The following is a 23303-nucleotide window of genomic DNA, read 5'->3' as shown; positions in this document are numbered from 1 at the left end:
GAAAAATGATCGCTTATTAGGCTGGGTTCACACTGGAGCGATGCGGGAACGCCACGAATGCGCGGCGGGTTCCCGCATCACATGCCTCCCGGCGGCAGTTCACACTGCCCTATGCGAACTGCTGGGAGTGTCAGTGAAATGTTAATGACACCCCCAGATCAGTTCGCATATCGCAGTGCGATCTGCAAACTCGGATCGCATGGTGTGAACACCCATGCGATCCGATTCTGCTGCGGACCAAAAAAAGGGTCCCGTGCGAGTTTGCGGCGGGTGCGGCGGGTGCGACACGAATTCAGCCATACTATCTGTATGGCTGAACTCGAATCGCACAGAGATCGGATGTGATTTGCACTGCAGTGCGGTGCGAATCACATCCGTTCTCATAAACCGCTGCAATGTGAACCCAGCCTTAGTGACACTGGCGACGGGGGGTGATCACGGGGTTAAACCTTTATTGGGGGGGTTAGGGGGGTACCTTAGAACTAAAGGGGGCTAACCCTAACTGCCCTAACAGTTATTACAGTCACAAATGACACCCGCCGGGTGATCAGGGGGTTAAACCTTTATTAGGTAATAAATGGCGGGTGCCCTGAAACTATAAAAAAATAACTAACCAACCAGCGTCACCTGTAACAGTTATATGGTGATCACTGGTGAAAGGGTTAACTAGGGGGAAATCAGGGGGCTTTATGCGGTAGTATATGGGGGTCCCTGGCGCTATAAAAAGCTGCGGCGAACCTAAATACCTACCTGCCTAACTAGCGTCACCTGTGACACTAATACAGCGATCTGAAAAATGATCGCTTATTAGGCTGGGTTCACACTGGAGCGATGCGGGAACGCCACGAATCCGTGGCGGGTTCCCGCATCGCATGCCTCCCGGCGGCAGTTCACACTGCCCTATGTGAACTGCTGGGAGTGTCAGTGAAATGTTAATGACACCCCCAGATCAGTTCGCATATCGCAGTGCGATCTGCAAACTCGGATCGCATGGTGTGAACACCCATGCGATCCGATTCTGCTGCGGGCCAAAAAAAGGGTCCCGTGCGAATTTGCGGCGGGTGCGGCGGGTGCGACACGAATTCAGCCATACTATCTGTATGGCTGAACTCGAATCGCACAGAGATCGGATGTGATTTGCACTGCAGTGCGGTGCGAATCACATTCGTTCTCATAAACCGCTGCAATGTGAACCCAGCCTTAGTGACACTGGCGACGGGGGGTGATCACGGGGTTAAACCTTTATTGGGGGGGTTAGGGGGGCACATTAGAACTAAAGGGGGCTAACCCTAACTGCCCTAACAGTTATTACAGTCACAAATGACACCAATGCAAAAAAAAAAAAAAAAGCAATTGGTGTCACTGTGACTGGGGGGGCAGGGGTAATTGGGGGGTGATCGGGGGGTAAAGGGGGGGTGTGAGTGTGCCTGGCATGTTCTACTGTGTAGTGTAGTGCTTGTGCAACTCACCGATGCTCTCTCCTCGGTGCTGGAACGAAAAATACCGACACGGAGGAGAGAATACATCACTTCCTCTCCTGTGTTTACATTACAGGAGAGGAAGTGATGTCACCGGACATTTTCATTCGTAGGGAGCGATCGCGAGGGGGTGGCCATGAATGAATGGCCGTCCCCTCGTCCGGGATCGCTCCCAAACGAATACCGACCGCCGCAGGCACCGGGCGGGGGCCCGATCGGGCCCCCGACCCGCGGGCAGGCAAGGACGTACATGTAAGCCCTTATGCCTGCCCGTGCCATTCTGTCGACGTACATCGTCGTGCGGCGGTCGGCAAGTGGTTAAGAAGGCAACTCTATGTTATTCAATGGGCTCATACACACCATGGCGTTTTTGAGCTGTAACAGGCATGGCCGTTTTTAAGCTCCAAAAAAAAACAAGGACCAGCGCCTTCAGAGGCTCCAGCGTTAGAGCAGTTTTGACGCTGATGCTGAAAAAAGCGCAAAAACGCTCAAAAACACGCATTAACGATATACCGACGTTTTTTATCGGCAGCATTTTTAAGCTGTAAAAATGTTTATGTGGGTAATTTGAGAGTGGAAAATAGCAGAGGTATGTTTTTTTTTTAAAACGCGTTTTAGTGGTAACGCTTAAAAACGTTGTTGAACGCGAATTGACACCAAATCAAAGCGCTAATAAAATCGCGTTTTTAACGCTGTTTTTTTCCCAGGTGTTGTTACTAGCTTTACAGCCCATTTTTAAAAACGTCTGTGTGTATGAGGCTTAGACTAGATAAGCAGCAATATGATAAATGTTTGCTTTTGGGTTTAATACTGCTTTAACTTCAAAGTCTACCCTCTGTGGTGCCAAGCAGAGAAAGGACAGGAACTCAAAACTATTATGCATGACAGCCAGTAGGGATGATTCTGCCAGTCTGAACATGTCCCGAAGCACTAAATCACTGTGATAAGATAAGGAAAAGTGGTTGTCACATCCTGTGATGGGAGGTATATGCTACACACTTGACTGTTCTATAGAAAACAAACCCAGTTAGAGTAATCTTTTTGTACAGCATAACATTCCATACTTTAAAGTAGTTGTGAACATACAATGTTACAGACACTTTCTAATACAGTTATAACTATGCAGACACCATAACTTTGTTTGCTTAGTTTCAGAAATGATCTGTCTTACCCTTTTTACAAGGTTACAAAGTTCTGTCATGTGACCTTGCATCTCTTCTTGCTGATAGCGGAGGGTGGGGTCACAGGACACTGTGCAGATATACAGCGGGAGATTTACTAAAACTGGAGAGTGCAAAATCTGGTGCAGCTCTGCATAAAAATCAGCTTCCAGGATTTAATGTCAAAGCTTAAAGAGGAACTCTGGAAAAAAAGTAAAAGTCAGCATTTACAAATACCGTAGCTGCTGACTTTTAATATGACACCTACCTGTCCAGGGATCTCAAGATGTTGGCACCCCCGAGCCAATTCGTCAATTGGATTTGGATGCAGGCGTCGACTTTGTAAGTATGGAAAACCGTCAGTGAAGCCTCCAGGCCTCACAGCTGGTTTCCTACTGCACATGCGTGAGTCAAGCTGTGATTTTTTAATGGTCCCATCGTCTTCTGGGACCTGTTTGTGTCCAGAAGGCAGTGAGGGATAGGAGGAGGGGCAGGAAATGCTTGGAGATCGCAGAAGCGATCCAACCCGGCAGTGGGTGTGGGTACCTGTCAGAACTACCAGGTACCTGCTCCCCCCCCCAAAAAGTGCCAAATGTGGCAGTTATGTGGGGGAGGGTGCGAACTAACAGAGTTTCCCCTTTTGGGTGGAGCTCCACTTTAATTGAACAAGCTAAAATTGATTGGCTACTATGCACAGCTGCACCAGATTCTGGGTGATCTGGTTTTAGTAAATCTATCCACATGTTTTCCTGTATTCGATATTATGTTCAGCCTCAGGCAAGATGCAGGCTGTGCTTGAGCATGGGGTGTGTTTAAGAGGCAAGCTGAGATTGAGGCTGGGTTCACACCGCTGTGGCAGCGAGAACCGGATGTGATTCGCACCGCACTGCAGTGCAAATCACATCCGATCTCTGTGCGATGCGAGTTCAGCCATACAGATAGTATGGCTGAATTCGCCATCGCACCTGCCGCAAACTCGCACAGGACCCTTTTTTTGGTCCGCAGCAGAATCGGATCGCATGGGTGTTCACACAATGCGATCCGATTCCTGTCCTAGTTTGCAGATCGCACTGCGATATGCGAACTGATCTGGGGGTGTCATTAGCATTTCACTGACACTCCCAGCAGTCCGCATAGGGCAGTGTGAACTGCCGGCGTGAGGCATGCGATGCGGGAAAACTCCGCGGATTTGCGGCGTTCCCGCATCGCTCTGGTGTGAACCCAGCCTGAGAGGGGGTGTGTGCCAGAGGCAGGTTATGATTAGGTGGAGGGTGTGGTGGCTGTACAAACCACCCAATACAGTATGCTGTTTGTCTGCACACTGTCCTGTACCTCTGAATGGCCAGCCAAAGGATGAAAACTGACCAGGCAAACACAGATCAGCTTCTGTGCTTTGTGTTTTCAGTTTAGAAGAAGGAATAAAGGTGACTGGAAGGATCAACCAGGTACGTCAGATGGAAGTACCGTATATACTCGAGTATAGGCCGACCCGAATATAAGCCGAGGCCCCCAATTTACCCCAAAAAAACTAGGAAACTTATTGACTCGTGTATAAGCCGAGGGTGAGACATGCCTGTCCATCCCTGTGTGTCCGTCCATCCCTGTGTGTCCGTCCATCCCTGTGTGTCCGTCCATCCCTGTGTGTCCGTCCATCCCTGTGTGTGTGTCCATCCATCCCTGTGTGTGTGTCCATCCATCCCTGTGTGTGTGTCCATCCATCCCTGTGTGTGTGTCCATCCATCCCTGTGTGTGTGTCCATCCATGCCTGTGTGTGTGTCCATCCATGCCTGTGTGTGTGTCCATCCATCCCTGTGTGTGTGTCCATCCATGCCTGTGTGTGTGTCCATCCATGCCTGTGTGTGTGTCCATCCATGCCTGTGTGTGTGTCCATCCATGCCTGTGTGTGTGTCCATCCATGCCTGTGTGTGTGTCCATCCATGCCTGTGTGTGTGTCCATCCATCCCTGTGTGTGTGTCCGTGCAGCCGTGTGTGTCCGTGCAGTCGTGTGTGTCCGTGCAGCCGTGTGTGTCCGTGCAGCCTTGTGTGTCCAGCCTACCTGTGTCCCGAGCCTCCGTCCCGTCCCGAGCCTCCGTCCCGTCCCGAGCCGAGCCTCCGTCCCGTCCCGAGCCGAGCCTCCGTCCTTCTGCCATGCCAGGATCGCCGCTCTTCGTCGGCGCCTCGGCGGCCATTCCACTGTTCAAAAGCCGCGCCTCCGTCTGTGATAGGCGGAACACTCAATTTCCTAGCAGTCTGTGTTTTCCGCCTATCACGGACATTCTCTCATCCTCGTCCGTAGTATGAGGATGAGCGGATGTCCGTGATAGGCGGACCACTGACTGCTGGGAAATTGAGTGTTCCGCCTATCACAGACGGAGGCGCGGCTTTTGAATAGTAGAATGGCCGCTGTCTGTCTGCTCGACACACTGATCAAGCAGGCAGACGGCGATGACTCGAGTATAAGCCGAGGGGGGCACTTTCAGCCTCAAAAAAGAGGCTGAAAATCTCGGCTTATACTCGAGTATATACGGTACATGGAAATGATAGAGACTATCATTTTAAAGCAGACATAGAGTATGTGAAAACACACATAGAAAAAAAAAGTATTTAGAAAAATGCTTCAAAAAAAGCTTCAGCGTGTTGTGTTGATGCAAACTGAGCCTACTGGAAACAGTGGATTTTGACTTCTTATTGCATTAGGCCTGCACTGATCAATGCAGCCTAAACCAAGTGCCATGACTGGGCCCTCACACAAGTTAATCACATAGAAGAAATATTACACATAAAAATATGGACATGACCTTATAGGACAAGTAAATTTATGTAGTTATGTTTCTTCTAGGTTAATTTATAATAGGTAAAAAGCCAAAAGTAATATAATTTCCATAATTTACAGCTGCACATGTGAGTGTTATCTACCAGGCCACAATGACAACACAGAGAGGACCGGAGCGAAAATGGAGCTGGGAGGAATGTAGAGGAGGGCCGGGCATGACAGTGTGTCAAGTGACACACTAAGGTGGTGGTTTAGAGCAGGTGGGCGGAGGAACGAAGGGGAGCGGCCATATAAAAAGGGGGCGGAGCTACGAACGGGCAGTCGAAGGGAGAACGCGCGAGGAGGCAGTTTTTTCACTGCTCCTCGTTTTTTCCGGTTTGCAGATGGCGGACGCGGCGGCGTTGCTGGAGCAGCTCAGAACGGCGGCGGCATCCTGGGGGCCCGATTGGTTGCAGCGGCAGGTCGCGGCGGTGCTGGCAGAAGAGGACGGACGGCAGGACGATGGCGGACGGGCTGGAGAGGACGGCGCGGCAACACGCGGCAGGATCTCGAGGCCGCCATCAAGGTACTCTCCCGGGGCTATAGCGGGGCCTTCCCGGGGGGCCAGGAGTCCGAGGGGGGATCACTCGGTGCCGCCAGCAAAGAGGAGCCAGCCAGCTTTCCCGGCGGGGCCTGGACGGCCTGCACGCCGCGGCCCCGTGACGGGGGGCGGGGCCACGGGCCGACATGGCGCCGCTTCCCCGGGGGTGAGGAGGAGAAGATCCCCGACCTTATCGTCCCCGGTGGCGCTGCACGTGCCAGGGGGAAGGGGCGGCCACACAGCCAGGAGCCTTGCTGGGGATGGGGACTTGCGGGTGGGGCGGGGGGACCGGGACTCTTCCTTGGTATCGCCCCCGGCAGCTCTGCACGAGCTGAGGGGGAGGGGTGGGAGGTTTGCACGGGACTCTTCCTTGGTATCGCCCCCGGCAGCTCTGCACGAGCTGAGGGGGAGGGGTGGGAGGTTTGCACGGGACTCTGCTGGGAAGGGGAGGGAGCCGGATCCGGTGGTAGCGGGACCAGTCACCCCTGCAGCTCTGCACGAGCCGAAGGGAGTCCGTGGCGGGATGTCACGCAGCGCACAGAAGAGGAAGAAGCCGGCGGCCATCGGGCGGGACACGCCGGGCACCCCGGCGGCTTCGCACGAGCCGCGGGGGGGGGGTCACCAGTGAAGCGTCAGCTCCAGCCTCTGCGGATCATGCTTGCGGGTCTCTGGACGGCACAGTGGGTGGGCGGACGCCACCGTGTGCACGGGGACAGGACTTTCGTGGCAGGAGTGGTGCCAGGACCGGCCCACCTGCGTGCTCGAAGGGAGGTCAGCGCCGTCGCTTGGCCGACTCGGCGCCGGCGGAAGATCGGGCCGGGGCGCGGAGGCGCCCGGCGTCCAGGAGCACCTCCCCGGAGGGGCTGCCGCTCCGCGAGAGTCAAGATGACGGGAGTCGGTCTGAGGGCGAACTGTCGGAGGACGTGGAAGAGCAAGCGGCGGGGGAGGTCAGCGCAGCGGCTGTTGGAGCGGCGCCCAGTCAGCCCGGTAAGTCCCATGAAAAGGTTGATTTTGCCAATGTGTTGCGGGGTTTATTGGGTGGGGCTGCTGGGCGGGGGGGGGGAGGCGGTGCCTCCCGCTACGCTGTTGGCGGGTCCTGTCCAACCGCGGGTGGGGAGTGGGGCTGCGGTCCCGGGTGCTGGGGGTCCGTTACTGGCGTTGCTGGAGGGTCTGCGGGCTTTGGTGGGCCAGTTCGAGGGTGGTCAGGGGGCCGCGCCGACTGGGGCCCCCCCGGGCGGGTCCACGGTGGGCGTGGTGCCGGCCGCCGGCGGTGTACAGGGGCCCTCCACCGCGGAGTCGCAGCCGGTCCCGGCAGCGGTGCAGGCGGCGGAGAAGGTGAGTGCGGCAGGGTCAGGGACCACGGAGACCACTGGGAGAGCCGACATCGTGCGGATCGCGGATGCGGCGCACTGCGAGGTGTATGTGTGCTTCGAGGGACCGTTAGGGGCCCACTTAAAGCAGGATGTCCGGGACAAGATTTGGAAAGGGGAGTATGTGGAGATTTTCTCCTTGCTGCCTCTTGAGAAGTTTAATCTGGACAGGGTAAAACCGGACGATACGAAAAAGGAGGACGAAGAAAAACGGCGTTACCGCCTGATTCCAAGGACGTTTGCCAATTGGCTACAAGCCTTTGCTATCTTTGCTAGTGTAGTCGGCGAGAAGAACCCCGAACACTGTTCGGCGTTATTTTGTTACATGGACGCCATCGGGGAGGCGTATCGTGTTTACGGGGGATCCGCATGGCTGCGCTATGACGAGCAGTTTCGGCAGCGCAGGGCGGTACGCCCGGCCTTGCGCTGGGATCATAAGGATATTAGCCTCTGGATGCGGCTAATGGCGTCGGCCAGGACCCCGCCTCAGTCTTTTCAAGGGGGGGCCGGGGGTAGCAACTCCTCGGGATCGCCGGCCGGAAGAAAGTGGGGAGTGTGCTGGCAGTTCAACGAGGGCTCTTGCAAGTTCGGCGGTGGCTGCAGATTTAAGCACGAATGTTCGGGATGCGGGGGGGCACATGCCCTCGCTAAGTGCTTCAAGAAAGGAAAGCGTGCCGGTGAGCCTGCGAACAAGAGGGACGACTCCGGTGATGCGGGAAAGGATGCTGCCTTTTCTAAATAGATACCCGGATAGCGCGGCAGCGAGGTTGATCAACGCTGGATTTCAGGACGGTTTTAGGATTCCGTGTACATTGACTGTGATTCCCCCGATTGCGAGTAATTTGAAGTCGGCTATGCAACACCCGACGGTGGTCACTGAGAAGTTGGCGAAGGAGGTGGCATTGGGGAGGATGGCTGGGCCGTTCGCTCAGGTTCCTTTCGACGATTTAGTGGTGTCCCCGCTGGGGGTGGTTCCTAAGAAGGAGCCAAACAAGTTTAGATTGATACACCACTTGTCGTTCCCGAAAGGGGGTTCGGTGAACGATTTCATCGACCCCGAGGCCTGCACGGTTTCTTACACCTCGTTCGACGCGGCGGTACGCTGGGTTCGCCGTTATGGCCAGGGGGCGCTGATGGCTAAGGCCGATGTGGAGTCGGCGTTTCGGCTGTTGCCGGTGCACCCCGATAGTTTTCATTTGCTGGGTTGTTGTTGGCAGGGCAGCTTTTACGTAGATAGGTGTTTGCCAATGGGCTGTTCGGTTTCTTGTGCTGTGTTTGAAGCATTTAGTTCCTTTTTGGAGTGGGTTGTGCGGGACGTGGCTGGCTTGGATTCCGTCATCCACTACTTGGATGATTTTCTCTGCGTGGGCCCTCCGTCGTCCAATGTGTGTGCGATTTTGTTGTCCACGTTGCAACACATTGCGGCGAAGTTTGGTGTGCCATTGGCTGCCGATAAAACGGAGGGCCCGCGGACGGAGCTGAGTTTCCTGGGCATTGTGATCGACTCCGTGGCTATGGAGTGCAGGTTGCCGGAAGGGAAGCTCAGGGATTTGCAGGCGGAGATTAGGGCGGTTCATGGTTGTAAGAAGGTTCAGTTACGGGCTTTGCAGTCTCTGCTGGGCAAGTTGAACTTTGCTTGCCGTATCATTCCCATGGGGAGGGTTTTCTGTCGGCGGCTGTCGGCCGCTACGGCGGGTGTACGGGCTCCTACGCACTTTATTCGGCTGAGTAGGGAGCATAGGGAGGACCTCCGGATTTGGTGTTTGTTCCTTGCCGAGTACAACGGCAGGTCAGTGTGGATGTCGGGCCCGGTGAGCAACTTCGACGTGGAATTGGTTACTGACGCCGCGGGATCTACGGGATACGGAGCGTTTTTTCAAGGAAGTTGGAGTGCGGCACCGTGGCCTCAATCGTGGGTGGAGGCAGGTTTCTTAGGGAATTTGGTGCTGTTGGAACTGTTTCCGGTGGTGCTGGCTTTGGAATTGTGGGGGCAGGCATGCCGGAACCTGAAGCTGCGTTTGAATTGCGACAACATGGGTGTAGTGCAGGTTATCAATAGCATGTCGGCGTCTTCGCCGCCTGTCATACGTTTAATGCGACAGTTGGTGTTGCGCTGCTTGCAATTGAATGTTTTTATCTATGCTGTACATATTCCGGGAGTGGATAACACCCTAGCTGATTCTTTGTCTCGCTTCCAGTGGGACAAGTTCAGGGCCCTGGCGCCAGAGGCGCACATGGAGGGAGTGCCGTGCCCGGATTGGATCTGGGAATTGGCGGTGGAATCGTCGCACGGTGGATACAACGATCAGTGAGTATGTCCACGTGGTCGGCGTACCAGAAGGTATGGCAGGAGTGGTCGGAGTTCATTTTGGAGTCAGAGGGTTGTGGGGGCGGGACCGATTTTCGGTTGCTGGTTTTGTACTTTGTGTCCAGGAATATGGAGGCGGGGAAGTCCGCTTCGGCGATTGACAAGAAGATGGCGGGCATAGCGTTTTGGTTTAAGCTGCGGGGTATGTCGGATTTGACTAAGGACTTTTGGGTGCGGCAAGCCATGAAGGGGTACAGGAAGGGGCACAGGAGGCAGGATGGGAGGCGGCCTATTACGTTTGCGAATTTGTTGATGTTGGGAGAGCAACTGGAGTCGGTGTGTTCCTCGATTTATGAGGTTGTTTTGTTTTTGGCCGCTTTTTCGTTGGCCTTTTTTGGGGCATTTCGCATTGGCGAATTGGTGAGCCCTTCCCGGCGGATGGTGGGCGGATTGGGTAACCAGGATGTCGAGGTGTTTGAGGATAAGGTGTCGGTGCGGCTGCGGAGGTCAAAAACTGATCAAAGGGGAGTGGGAGTGCAGTTGGGATTGTACGCTATCCCGGGGTGTGCGGTATGCCCTGTGCGGACGGTGGGGGAGTTTGTACGGGTGAGGCCCGCAGGAGAGGGGCCTTTCTTGGTACATGAGGACGGGTCGCACCTGTCGAAGTTCCAGTTCGTGGCAGTGCTGCGCAAATGTTTGGGGCGGATGGGCATGGACAGTTCCGCATACGCCTCACACTCCTTCCGCATTGGGGCGGCTACTGAGGCTGCCAGGTGCGGGTTGGATGAGGCGGCGGTGCGCAGGTTGGGTAGATGGGAATCTAAGCGATTCCGCTCTTACATTCGGCCTCAGTTGGTCTGTGAATAAAAAAAAAAAAAAAAAAAAAAAAAAAGGGAAGGACGGTTGAACACTGTGTACCGGGGGTTTTTTGTGTGTTTTGGTGCTGTTTTGGGATACGGGGATGTTATTGGTTCGCTGACAGTTGGGTTATGTTTTGTCTTTTCAGCTGGAGGGCCTCCACGCCTCGTCTAGATCCTGGGGCATTCCTATGTGTGTTGGGGTGCCCGGAGGGGGGACGCACGACCAGGTGGGAGACAGTTGGGTATCTCTAGGAGGGAGGCGGTGCTACGGTGGCTGGGCAAGCCGGGTATGTTGTGGGGCGGGGTGGTCCCGGAAGTAGAGCGTTATGCGAGGCTGGACAGGCCACCGGATGTATTGGTGATCCATGCTGGGGGCAATGACTTGGGAGTGCGGACTGTCAGGGACCTGATAGCGGACATCAAGTCTGATCTAGTGTACTTGCACGTGACCTTCCCAGATACCTTGATACTCTGGTCAGACATGGTGGCGCGGACTGCTTGGTGCATGGCTCGGTCGGTGTATAGGCTGAATAAGGCGCGAATTCGGGTGAATAAAGTAGTCGGGCGCTTTCTGGCACGGGATGGGGGGTTGGTGATTCGCCATAAGGAATTGGAGATTAATGTGGGTCTCTATTTACGGAAGGATGGGGTCCACCTCACTGACGTGGGTATCGACCTTTGGTCTTTGGGGCTGCAGGAGGGTATTAGGGCGGCCCTGCGGGTGTGGGGGTGCCATCAGGGTTGAGGTTTCACCCCTTCCGGCTGTGGCGGTATTTATTGTTGGTCAGTGACGGTAGCATAAAAAGAGGTGGTTAAGTAGGTGGGGGGCTCATCGGGAGATGGCCCCTCCGGTGTGTACATCAAATTTTGATGTTAATGTTTTGTTGCACTGCGGGACAAAGTGGTTGTCTCCGAGCGGCACAGCTGGAGGCCGGTAAGGTGGTGGTAAAGGTCCCGCAGTGCCCCCTAGTGTGTATACAGATATGTATACTTGGAAAAAGTAGCTCCGTCACTGACCAACAAAAATTTGGGTAAAACATGTTGTTTATCATATGTTGTTTATCATATGTGGTTTTCCACATGTTGTGGAAAAGTTTTAGGATATTAATATTAAAATTAAAATTTGGAGTTTTATTTGTTTTTGGTTTTAATAAAGGCTGTTGTGGCCATTTTACTCCAAAGAATGGTGTGGTCTCTTAATGGTAAGGGTTTGAAGGGTTAGGACTCGGAGTAAAAGGGTTGGTTACAACAGACTGAGTCATATCTGGGCTACACTAGTCATGGCTTGGGAAAAGTTAGATATGTGAACACGCCTCAGTTCTTAGTTATAGAGAATCCTTTTATGATTTGTACAAAGAGATAAAAGACTGACATACTGGATAGCATTCTGGTACATTAATGAAGGACTGTGCAGATGTTTACAAGTGCTTGTACTAAGATTTTAATAAACAATTGATAAACAATTGTTATCCACTATCAGCCATATCTTACATGCCGATCTGCACACATCGCTAGCCACAGCAAACTGCAGAGACTATTTTGCAAGTTGAGGCTCACCTTTTGGATTTTGACGGTGTCTTGGTTCTCAGGCTCTGAATGTGCCATCTCCTCTGCTAGGCTCTCTTTGGTGGATGTGCTGGACAAGCCACTCTCCAGAAACTCAATTTCTCCCTCCAGCCTGAAGCAGACAAAGGAGTTTCTTTAATAGGAAATTAACTATGTGATTTAAATGCAAAGTATAGTGTTTTTTTTTTTTTTAATTAATGTATATTGATCAGGTTCTAAAAATTTATATAATTTTTGGCCAGTTAGACATGAAATAATAAATAGTAGCAGCAGGTCAAATTATACATGCACCTTATCTTTATAGTAGAAACATTATCGACACTGTATTAAAATTTTTTTATATATTGCACCAGTAGCAGCTGGTGCTCCCAATTTTTGGGGGGTGCAAACAAACTGAAAAATACTGAAAAACAAACAAACCATCAAATGCAGCCACTTGTGCCCATCAATTGCAGTCATTGTGCCCATCATATGCAGCCAATTGTGCCCCATCAAATGCAGCCACTTATGCCCATAATATGTAGCCACGCGTGCCCATTATACGCCATCACTTGTATCCCATCAAATGGCACCACTTGTGCCCATCAAATGCAGCTACTTGTGCCCATCAAATGCAGCTACTTGTGCCCATCAAATGCAGCTACTTGTGCCCATCATATGCCGCCACTTGTGCCCATCATATGCCGCCACTTGTGGCCATCAAATGCCGCCAATTGTGCCCCATCATATGCAGCCACCTGCGCCCATCAAATGCCACCACTTGTGCCCATCAAATGCCACCACTGTGACCCCCGCCCCCCTGCTGTCTGCCTGGCACTTACACCATCATAGTGGCGGGTCATGCTTCCTCCACTTCTGTTCTTCCGTTATGCTAGGTGTCCAATAGGGGTGCCTGTGCCTTCAGCCAATCAGGTGATGGGTATTAGACCCGCGCTTCCTAATTGGCGGAGAGGCGGTTCAGTGTTAGAAAAGCGAATATTCATTTGCTTTTCCAACACATCTGGGTAGACTGTGCGCTCCAAGTCCACCTTTTTTGTAGCCTATGGCTCTAATCAGGTACTGATTTGCCAGAAAATCTTATCACTTCTTGTGAGCTGAACTGAAAGATGAAACACACTTACAGCCCTTTCACACGGGCAGAACGATTGTGTCCGCCTGTTAGTTATTTAGGTGGACCCGATTGGACCCTACATTCTCCTCTATGGAGCAGAAGGTGTCAATGAACAGACACCCGCTGACATCTGATCCAATCCTGTCTGGTAAAAACAGACAGATGGGGATCTGTTCCAAATCGGTCTGGCAGATCAGATTGGATGGCAGTCAGGTGTTTACATCCAACCGCCCATAGAGGAGAGAAAGTTGTGTCTGTGTCCACTCTGCATAAGCAGAGAGGAGACAGACCAGTCATCTCCCCATACAGCAGGGATCAGTGGACAGCTTCCCCACTGAGCAGGTGGACTCCAACGGAGCTTGCCTCGTGTGTAAGGGGCCTAACAGTATCTTTCTTGAGTAAACTTCTATCACCATGTAATGGAAATAAACTAAGGCAGACATGTTTAAAGTCTAGAGTGTGGCAAAGTGTGACAACCATGGCTATCTCCATAAATACCATCAAGAAATGAGTGTTGCACCAGCTCGGTCCAATCAAACTATTTAAACTTCACTTAGGCCCCTTTCACATTGGGGCGGTTTTCAGGCGTTACAGCGCTAAAAATAGCGCCTGTGTAGCGCCTGAAAAAACCGGCCCCTTTCACTCCAGTGTGAAAGCCGGAGGGCTTTCACACTGGAGCGGTGCGCTGGCAGGACGGTGAAAAAAGTCCTGCTAGCCGCATCTTTGGAGCGGTGAAGGAGCAGTGTATTCACCGCTCCTAAACCGCTCCTACCCATTTTAACCCTTTTTCGGCCGCTAGCGGGGTGGTTTTAACGCAGACCGCCGCTAAAACGACGTTAAAGCGCCGCTAAAAATAGCGGCACTTTCCCGCCGACGGCCGCACCGCCCCAGTGTGAAAGGGGCCTAATAGTTGGAGATCCGCTTTAAAGCAGTTGGCGTGAGCAATGGCAGAGTGTTAGTAATATACTAAGCCCTCGTTCACATTAAATGCAGCTTTGAATTTGTCCGACTTTTGGTGTGACTTGGAAGACATCTGTGCATCTTCATGCACAGATGTCTATTCAAGCCACAACCGAAATCGCCAAAAGTATCATATGTACTACTTTTTTCAGATTGATACAGCACAGCAAAGTCAACGCCGCACCAATTTTAACAGTGTGATTGCCAACAATAGGATGTGAACTGTCAAGCGGCACAGTGGTGTAGTTGATTAGCACTCTCACCTAGCAGTAATAAGTAGGGATGCACCGAATGGGTTTTTTGGTGCCGAGACTGGGGACATGGTACAGGAGATGGTCAGAGACTGGGGACATGGTACAGGAGGTGGTCAGAGACTGGGGACATGGTACAGGAGGTGGTCAGAGAATGGGGACATGGTACAGGAGGTGGTCAGAGACTGGGGACATGGTACAGGAGGTGGTCAGAGACTGGGGACATGGTACAGGAGGTGGTCAGAGACTGGGGACACGGTACAGGAGATGGTCAGAGACTGGGCACATGGTACAGAAGATGGTCAGAGACTGGGGACATGGTACAGGAGATGGTCAGAGACAGAGGACGTGGTACAGGAGGCATCCCCCATTGTAGGCCATTGTCCCCCATTGCAGGCCAGTGTCCCCCATTGCAGGCCAGTGTCCCCCATTGCATCCAGTGTGTCCCTTTGTGTCCCCTTTTGCATCCAGTGTGTCCCCTTGTGTCCCCTTTTGCATCCAGTGTGTCCCCTTGTGTCCCCTTTTGCATCCAGTGTGTCCCCTTGTGTCCCCTTTTGCATCCAGTGTGTCCCCTTGTGTCCCCTTTTGCATCCAGTGTGTCCCCTTGTGTCCCCTTTTGCATCCAGTGTGTCCCCTTTTGCATCCAGTGTGTCCCCTTGTGTCCCCTTTTGCATCTAGTGTGTCCCCTTTTGCATCCAGTGTGTCCCCTTGTGTCCCCTTTTGTATCCAGTGTGTCCTCTTGTGTCCCCTTTTGCATCCAGTGTGTCCCCTTGTGTCCCCTTTTGCATCCAGTGTGTCCCCTTGTGTCCCCTTTTGCAGCCAGTGTGTCCCCTTGTGTCCCCTTTTGCGGCCAGTGTGTCCCCTTGTGTCCCCTTTTGCGGCCAGTGTGTCCCCTTGTGTCCCCTTTTGCGGCCAGTGTGTACCCTTGTGTCCCCTTTTGCGGCCAGTGTGTCTCCTTGTGTCCCCTTTTGCGGCCAGTGTGTCCCCTTGTGTCCAGTGTGTCCCCTTGTGTCCAGTGTGTCCCCCTTTGCAGCCAGTGTGTCCCCCTTTGCAGCCAGTGTGTCCCCTTGTGTCCCCTTTTGCATCCAGTGTGTCCCCTTGTGTCCCCTTTTGCATCCAGTGTGTCCCCTTGTGTCCCCTTTTGCATCCAGTGTGTCCCCTTGTGTCCCCTTTTGCATCCAGTGTGTCCTCTTGTGTCCCCTTTTGTGGCCAGTGTGTCCCCTTGTGTCCCCTTTTGCGGCCAGTGTGTCCCCTTGTGTCCCCTTTTGCGGCCAGTGTGTCCCCTTGTGTCCAGTGTGTCCCCTTGTGTCCAGTGTGTCCCCCTTTGCGTCCAGTGTGTCCCCCTTTGCAGCCAGTGTGTCCCCCTTTGCAGCCAGTGTGTCCCCCTTTGCAGCCAGTGTGTCCCCCTTTGCAGCCTGTGTGTCCCCTTTTGCAGCCTGTGTGTCCCCTTTTGTTGCAGCCTGTGTAGGGAAGAGAGCCGCCTCCGCCGCCTGTTTGATCACAGCGCTGGGAACATCACAGCTTTCATTTCAATAGCTGTGTGTTCCCGGCCGCGCGCCGTCACACGCAGCCCCTCCCCCTTGTCCGGGCACTTTGATAGACAGATCATCCGTCCAATCCTGCGGATGATCTGTCTATCTAAGTGCCCGGACAAGGGGGAGGGGCTGTGTGTGACGGCGTGCGGCCGGGAACACACAGCTATTGAAATGAAAGCTGTGATGTTCCCGGCGCTGTGATCAAACAAGCGGCGGAGGCGGCTCTCCTGCGCTATACACCCCCCATGATGGGCGTCACCAAGGCGGGGGGCGGAGCCCCACCCCCACCCATGCCACGCCCCATTTTCGGCTCCATTATCGGCTGTTTTTCTCTTTCGGCAAATTGCCGAAAAGGGCATTTTTCGGTGCATCACTAGTAATAAGGGTCACTGGTTTGAATCCCAACCACGACACTACCTGCCTGGAGTTTGCATGTTCTCCCTGTGCCTGCGTGGGCTTCCCCCCACAATCCAAAGACATGCAGGTAGGTTAATTGGCTTCTGTTCAAAAATTGGCCCTAGTATATGAATGGGGACCTTGGATTGTGGCTTCTTGAGGGTAGGGACCAATTAGAGTGTGCAATGTACAGGGATAGGGACAATTGTAGACACTCACTCAGGTTGAACTGGATGGACTGGTGTCTTTATTCAACCTTACTAAGAAACTTCAAGTTCAACCTTAAAACAATAAATAAATAAAATAAAAAATATCTTACAATCCAATATATTCAATTTTATACCCACATTTGATCTAGAGGAAGGCAAAAAAACAGCAGAGCATACTCCAATTTGCTACAGCAGGGGAAAAAATTCCTTCCTGATCCCGCAGGAGGCAATCAGATTTTCCCTGGATCAACTTTACCTAACTGTACTGTCATACTGTAAAACATTTTACGTGTTAAGCAGGTTTTCTAAATTAAATGAAAAGTTGACCCACACTTGACATGCCTCCTAATATAGAAGACAAAAGATATTGGAGGGGTCTACCAGAAGATACCAGTTTTCTAAGGATGAAGGTGGCACCTCATTATAGCTTGATTGTTGTCGTTAAATGGGGTATAAATGAACATAAGCTCCCTCAATGCACAAATAAAAATTTTATATAGCGCTAACAGTTTACGCAACTCTTTAGAATATAAAAAGGAGACAATGCAGTTATAATACAATAAAATACAAGAGAAGTAAGAGGGCCCTGCTCAGAAGAGTTTACAATCTAATAGGGTGGGGCAGGTGGTACAAAAGGTTGTAACTGTGGGGAATGAGCTGATGGAAGTGGTAGAAGATTAGATGGAGACATGATAGGCTTTCCTGAGGAGATGAGCTTTCAGGGATCGCCTGAAGGTATCAATAGTAGCGGATAGCCGGACCAGTCGAGGTAGCGAGTTCCAGAGGATGAGAGAGGCTCTGGAGAAATCCTGGAGACGAGCATGGGAGGAGAAAATGAGAGAGCTTAAGAGTAGGAGGTCTTGAGAAGAGCGGAGGGGACGATTTGGGTGATATCTGGAGACAAGATTGGTGATGTAGCTCGGGTCAGAGTTGTGAATGACTTTGTATGTTGTGGTTAGTATTTTGAATTGAATTCACTGGGTGATTGGGATCCAGTGTAGGGATTAGAGGAGAGGGTTGGCAGAGCGGTTGGTAAGGTGGATAAGTCTGGTAGCAGTATTCATTATAGACTGAAGAGACTATGGAGAGGCAGGCCAATGAGAAGGGAGTTGCAATAGTTAAGGCGAGAGATAACATGGGAGTGAATGAGGAGCTTGGTGGTTTCATTTGTTAAAAAGGGGTGAATTTTAGAGATGTTATGGAGGTGAATTCTACAGTTGCACGGGCGGGGGGAATATTAATAGCTCAGTTTTAGAGAGATTTTGTTTGAGGAAGTGGTGTGACATCCATGCTGATATGTCAGTTAGTAAGTTAGTAAAGTGAGAGGAGACTGAAGAAGTGAGGTGAGGAGTAGACAGATAGATTTGGGTGTCATCGGCATATAAGTGGTATTGGAAGCCGTAAATGCAAATGCACTGCAATAGTCAGCAAACAAATATCCACTGTATATTTCTAGTGCTAAATGCACTAAGCTCTTTTCAATGACCATAGATGTCATGAGTTTTTATTTATAGGCTTCCCCCAACATCTTCTGATACCTCGCTCATCAGTCATCAGAGAAATACCTTGGATTTACAGGAATTATCCATGAAACAGCTGATGTCTAAATAGTTTCTTTTTTTTATGTACTCTCAAAGAGTTATACTGAAATATTTTATTTTGTTTATTCTAAATGCACAACAAATTAATGTGCTGCCATGTGTTATGTTCTTATGTTTTCAGTCCATGATTATGTGCACTCCCCTGTTTATATATCAAAATAAAAAATTGCATAATTCACTTATTTCAAATTTATGCAGACATAAATTTGTGGTTTTGTATTTTTTATGGTTTTTTTTTAAGGCTAAGCAATCCCATACCTCTGAATGCTGTCCTCAAGCTCCCGGGTCTTCACTTCATCTTCTTGCATCTGTCTTCTTGTGGCCTCATCTTCTTCAGGGGTAGAAGCTGGAGCTCCATCAAGAAGCCAGCGCTCTCGTAGAGCCTTAGACTATGTATAGACAATGAGATTTGAATTAGGTGAAGTAAATATTATGAACAGTTTGATAAAAATACATAGTTACATTGAAATTTCAATTTCAACCAAAAAAGGTAAAACAAAGGAAAACAAAAAGAGTAATAAAATCAAAACATATTGCACCCTCAGAACAAGTGGTCCAACATAGAAAAAAAAAGTCTAGCCCCTTTACTGGTCACATGCTATTGGCTTCCCTCACTGTGATGTCATTTTCACAATGTCCTCAATGTCTTTCTATCTCCCAGTAAATTTCTTATAGTTTATCACTGCCTGGGGCAAACCTAGAAACAGGATAAGTCCCCTATGTGAAAGGTATGGACTGTAGTAATAGTAAAAAAAAGTTTTGATAACTACACCAATCTAGCAATAATGGTAAGCTCTTAGCAATCTATTGAGGGAGTATAGTCCACAGAGGTATCCAGTTTACTCAAATATTAAAACAACCCCCCAAATATTGACCAAGATATGAGAATTAACACTTAACTTATTTCTCATACCTAGCCCTATTCTTCTTCCTAAACTTTATCCTAACCTAACCCTTTACTTTATCTTAACTTACCTTTATTTTGCCCAGTTAGTAACAGATTCACCTAATAGACCCTTCCAGTCAACAGTTGCCAGGCCTGGATACTGGAGCGCACAGGGAAAGCTTTGGCCTTTTTACAATGTTTCCCGATTGGAGCTTACGTAAGCCATTTATGGTTTTGGGGGGCAGTGGAAGAGCAACAGGATGGTTAGCAAAACCAGGGATTGATAAAAGCCTGGCATAAATAGCTCTAATTCATATTGGCCCAGAAATCATGGCAACTAAAATTGAAGTCCTAAATGCATACCATACATAATAGTTTTATAGATAATAACTATATAATAATAATCTTAAGTAAAATAACTGATTTACCTTAAGATGTTGCAGTTGTCTTCGGTCATCTTCTAACTGACGTCTCTTATTCTCAATTTCAACTTGACGTCGCCTTTTCTCCTGAGATAAATGTAAATATATGACAATATTTTATAAGGAATAATGCATATTACAAAAGTGAATACAAATGGGTTACTTCTATGGTAAAAATTCATTACTGTTATCACATGCATGCACCTAAGTCTGTATAATCATGTATTTTGATGTGATAATAACTGGGATGGTGGGCATGCCTGCAGCACTAGTTTGCTGGTGTTCTCACTCCATAAAAGATTCATTTCCTAAAACACAATATTGCATTTATGACTGTCTGCAGACCAAAATGACAGTGTAAATTCAAACTTTTATCCCCTGCCTGTGTATTTTTTATTAATCACGTTTCATGATTAACAACCACCAGTATACATAAATATTACTTGCTTACAAAAATAAAAAATAAATCAGTGTGCTTAAAAGTGATAAAGGAGGGATAGTGGGAGGACAGTTTTATTGTTTCATTCGTGTGTTTATTTAGGGGGATTCTGTTTTACTTACTCAAGACTCAGATTGGTGTGCACCAGATTTCCGTAAGGTAGACAAAAAGGTCCACAAAAAAGCAAATGCATTACAAATGGGTCATAAAGATCCTTACTCACAGCAGGACATTACTTTTTTTTCAATACACAGAATATTAATGTGGGAGTCATTGTCTAACATTACAATCAGTGGTAACAATATATATGATTTTTCAATTGTTTTATGTACATACATACATGTAAAAAAATAAACATACATATACAGTGCCTTGCAAAAGTATTTACCCCCTTGGCATTTTTTGTGTTTTGTTGCCTCACAACCTGGAATTAACATGGATTGTTTGAGCATTTACTTACAGAACATGCCCACAAATTTGAAGATTTTTTTTTTTTAAATCAAACAGCAAATAGGACAAAATAACAGAAAAAGTGCAAAATGTGCATAACTATTCACTCCCTAAAGATCATACTTTGTAGAGCCACCTTTTGCGGCTATCACAGCTCCAAGTCGCTTTGGTCTCTATGAGCTTGCTACATCTTTACTACTGGAATTTTTGCCCATTCCTCCTTGCATAACTGCTCCAGCTCCTTCAAGTTGGATGGTTTGCGCTTGTGAACAGCAATCTTTATGTCTGACCACAGATTTGACTAGGCCATTCCAACACATTTACATGTTCCCCCTTAAACCACTCAAGTGTTGCTTTAGCAGTGTGTTTGGGGTCATTGTCCTGCTGGAAGGTGAACCTCTGCCCTAGTCTCAAATCACACAGAGTGGTACAGGTTTTGCTCAAGTTAATCTCTGTATTTAGCACCATCCATCTTTCCCTCAACTCTGACCAGTTTCCCAGTCCTGACTGGGGATGGCGTTCTTTGGGTGATGTGATGTGTTGGGTTTGCACCAAACAAAGCGTTTTCTTTGATGGCCAAAAAGTTCAATATTAGTCACATCAGACTAGAGCACCTTCCTCCATACATTTTGGGAGTCTCCCACATGCCTTTTCACAAACTCAAAACGTGCCATTTTGTTTTTTGCTGAAAGAAATGGCTTTCTTCTGGCCACTCTGCCATCAAGCCCAACTCTATGGAGCGCACGGCTTATTGTGGTCCTATGTACACATACGCCAGTCTCTGCTGTGGAACTCTGCAACTCCTCCAGGGTTACCTTAGGTCTCTGTGCTGCCTCTCTGATTAATGCAGATTGGCAGGTTTGCTTTGTGCAATGTTCTTTCCATTTAGTTATGATAGATTTGATGATGCTCCTAGGGATCATCAAAGATTTGGATTTTTTTATAACCTAACCCTGACTTCTGCTTCTCAACAACATTGTCTCTTAGGCCGCGTACACACGGGCGGACTGTTCGCCCAACTTTGTCCGCTGAACAGTGTTTGGGCGGACAGTCCGCTCGTGTGTGGGCTTTCAGCGGACAGTTTCAGCGGACAGTTGGACGGACAAGGTTTTTCGGAAATTCCGTAAAACTGTCCGCTGAAACCTTGTTTCAGCGAACAGTCCGCTCGTGTGTAGGCTTGTTCGTCAAACAAAGTTGCGCGCATGCTCAGAAAGGATTTTCACGCCGAAAGCTATAATGCAGTGTATAGGACGTCGTATTTTTCGTCCCGTCGTACGTGCCGTTCACGTCATCGCGCACGGTTTCAGCAAACTGTTCGTCCGTCGTGTGTGGCCATGTCCGTCCATGCTAAGTTTGAGCGGACTGTTTGCCGAAACTGTTGGACGGACAAAGTTGGGCGAACAGTCCGCGCGTGTGTACGCGGCCTTACTTGTTTGGAGAGTTTCTTGGTCTTCATGGCAGTATTTGGTTAGTGGTGCCTCTTGCTTAGTTGTTGCAGCCTCTGGGGCCTTTCAAAAAGGTGTGTATATGTAATGACAGATCATGTGACACTTAGATTGCACACAGGTGGACATCATTTCACTAATTATGTGACTTCTGAAGGTAATTGCTTGCACCAGAGCTTTTTATGGGCTTCATAACAAAGAAGGTGAATACATACGCACATGCCAATTATCAGTTTTTTATTTCTGAAAAATTGTTTTATGTATATATTTTTCTAATTTTACTTCACCAACTTAGACTACTGTGTTCTGATCCATCACATATAATTCAAATTTAAAAAAACACATTGAATTAAAGGCTGTAATGCAGGGGTCTCAAACTGGTGGCCCTCCAGCTGTTGCTAAACTACAAGTCCCATGATGCATTGCAAGGCTGACAGTTACAAGCATGGCTCCCACAGGCAGAGGCATGATGGGACTTGTAGTTTTGCAACAGCTGGAGGGCCGCCAGTTTGAGACCTCTGCTGTAATGTAACAAAATAGGTAAAAAGCCATACTTTTTGAATACTTTTGCAATATATATATATATATATATATATATATATATATATATATACAGTTGTGTGAAAAAGTATTTGCCCCCTTTCTGATTTTTATTTATTTTTTTGCATCTTTGTCACACTTAAATGACTCAGATCATCAAACAAATTTTATTATTACACAAAGATAGCCCGAGTAAATACAAAATGCAGTTTTTAAATGATGGTTTCATTTATTAAAGTGTAAGTAAACCCTCCTATCGTTTCCAGCCAAGGAAGTTGCCATCTTTGCCTCTGTTTAATCTACAACTGCCATGATGCTGAGCATGTGATCACTTATGACTCCAGCCATTGAATGGTTTGACAGTTTGGTTAAGAGCACAACCAATGACAGTGTTACATTTCCGGCATGTGACGGAAATGAAACTGTTTTTATGGATAGGTTTACTTCCACTTTAAGGCAAAAAAGCTGTCCAAACCTGACTGGCTTCATGTGAAAATGTAATTGCCCGCTAAAGCTAATAACTGGTTGTGCCACCCTTGGCGGCAACAACTGCAATCAAGCGCTTGCCATAACTGGCAATGAGTCTCACTTTGCTGTGAAGCAATTTAGGCCCACTCTTCTTTGCAGAATTGTTTTAATTCAGTCACATTGGCGGATTCTCCAGCATGAACGGCTTGTGTAAGGTCATAATACAGCATCTTAATTGGATTTAAGTCCAGGGTTTGACTAGGCCATGGCAAAACCTAAATCTTGCTTTGTTTGAACCATTTGGAGGTGGATTTGCTGTTGTGTTTTGGATCATTGTCCTCCTGTATAACCCAAGTGCACTTGAGCTTGAGGTCACAAACGGATGACTGGACATTCTCCTTTAGGATTTTCTGGTAGAGCTCAGAATTCATGGTTCCTTCAATTATGGTGAGTCGTCCAGGTCCTGAAGTTGCAAAGCAGCCCCAGATCATCACG

At 49.2% G+C, this 23303-nt stretch overlaps 1 protein-coding gene across 3 annotated transcripts in view; it reads right to left on the bottom strand.

Annotated features, from left to right (window-relative positions):
* The window catches only part of PALM (paralemmin), a 118151-nt gene that overhangs the window by 13660 nt on the left and 81188 nt on the right, over positions 1-23303 (bottom strand). For 2 of the 3 annotated variants that reach the window (XM_077475633.1, XM_077475634.1), the window contains exons 3-5: positions 19473-19553; positions 18417-18547; positions 12087-12207 (exon numbers count right to left, since the gene is read on the bottom strand). In XM_077475633.1, coding sequence (XP_077331759.1) covers positions 12087-12207; positions 18417-18547; positions 19473-19553 — 333 coding nt within the window. Of the gene's footprint in view, positions 1-12086; positions 12208-18416; positions 18548-19472; positions 19554-20027; positions 21338-21779; positions 22058-23303 lie in introns of those variants that run through there. The other variant, XM_077475637.1, reaches the window with a different exon arrangement.

The sequence above is a fragment of the Lithobates pipiens genome, unplaced genomic scaffold, assembly GCF_037356315.1.
Source record: "Lithobates pipiens isolate NorthernLeopardFrog02 unplaced genomic scaffold, aLitPip1_a1.2 Scaffold_13, whole genome shotgun sequence".
Taxonomy (NCBI): domain Eukaryota; kingdom Metazoa; phylum Chordata; class Amphibia; order Anura; family Ranidae; genus Lithobates; species Lithobates pipiens.
The sequence above is the reverse complement of the archived record's forward strand: the minus strand, read 5'-3'. Positions and strand labels throughout refer to the sequence as shown.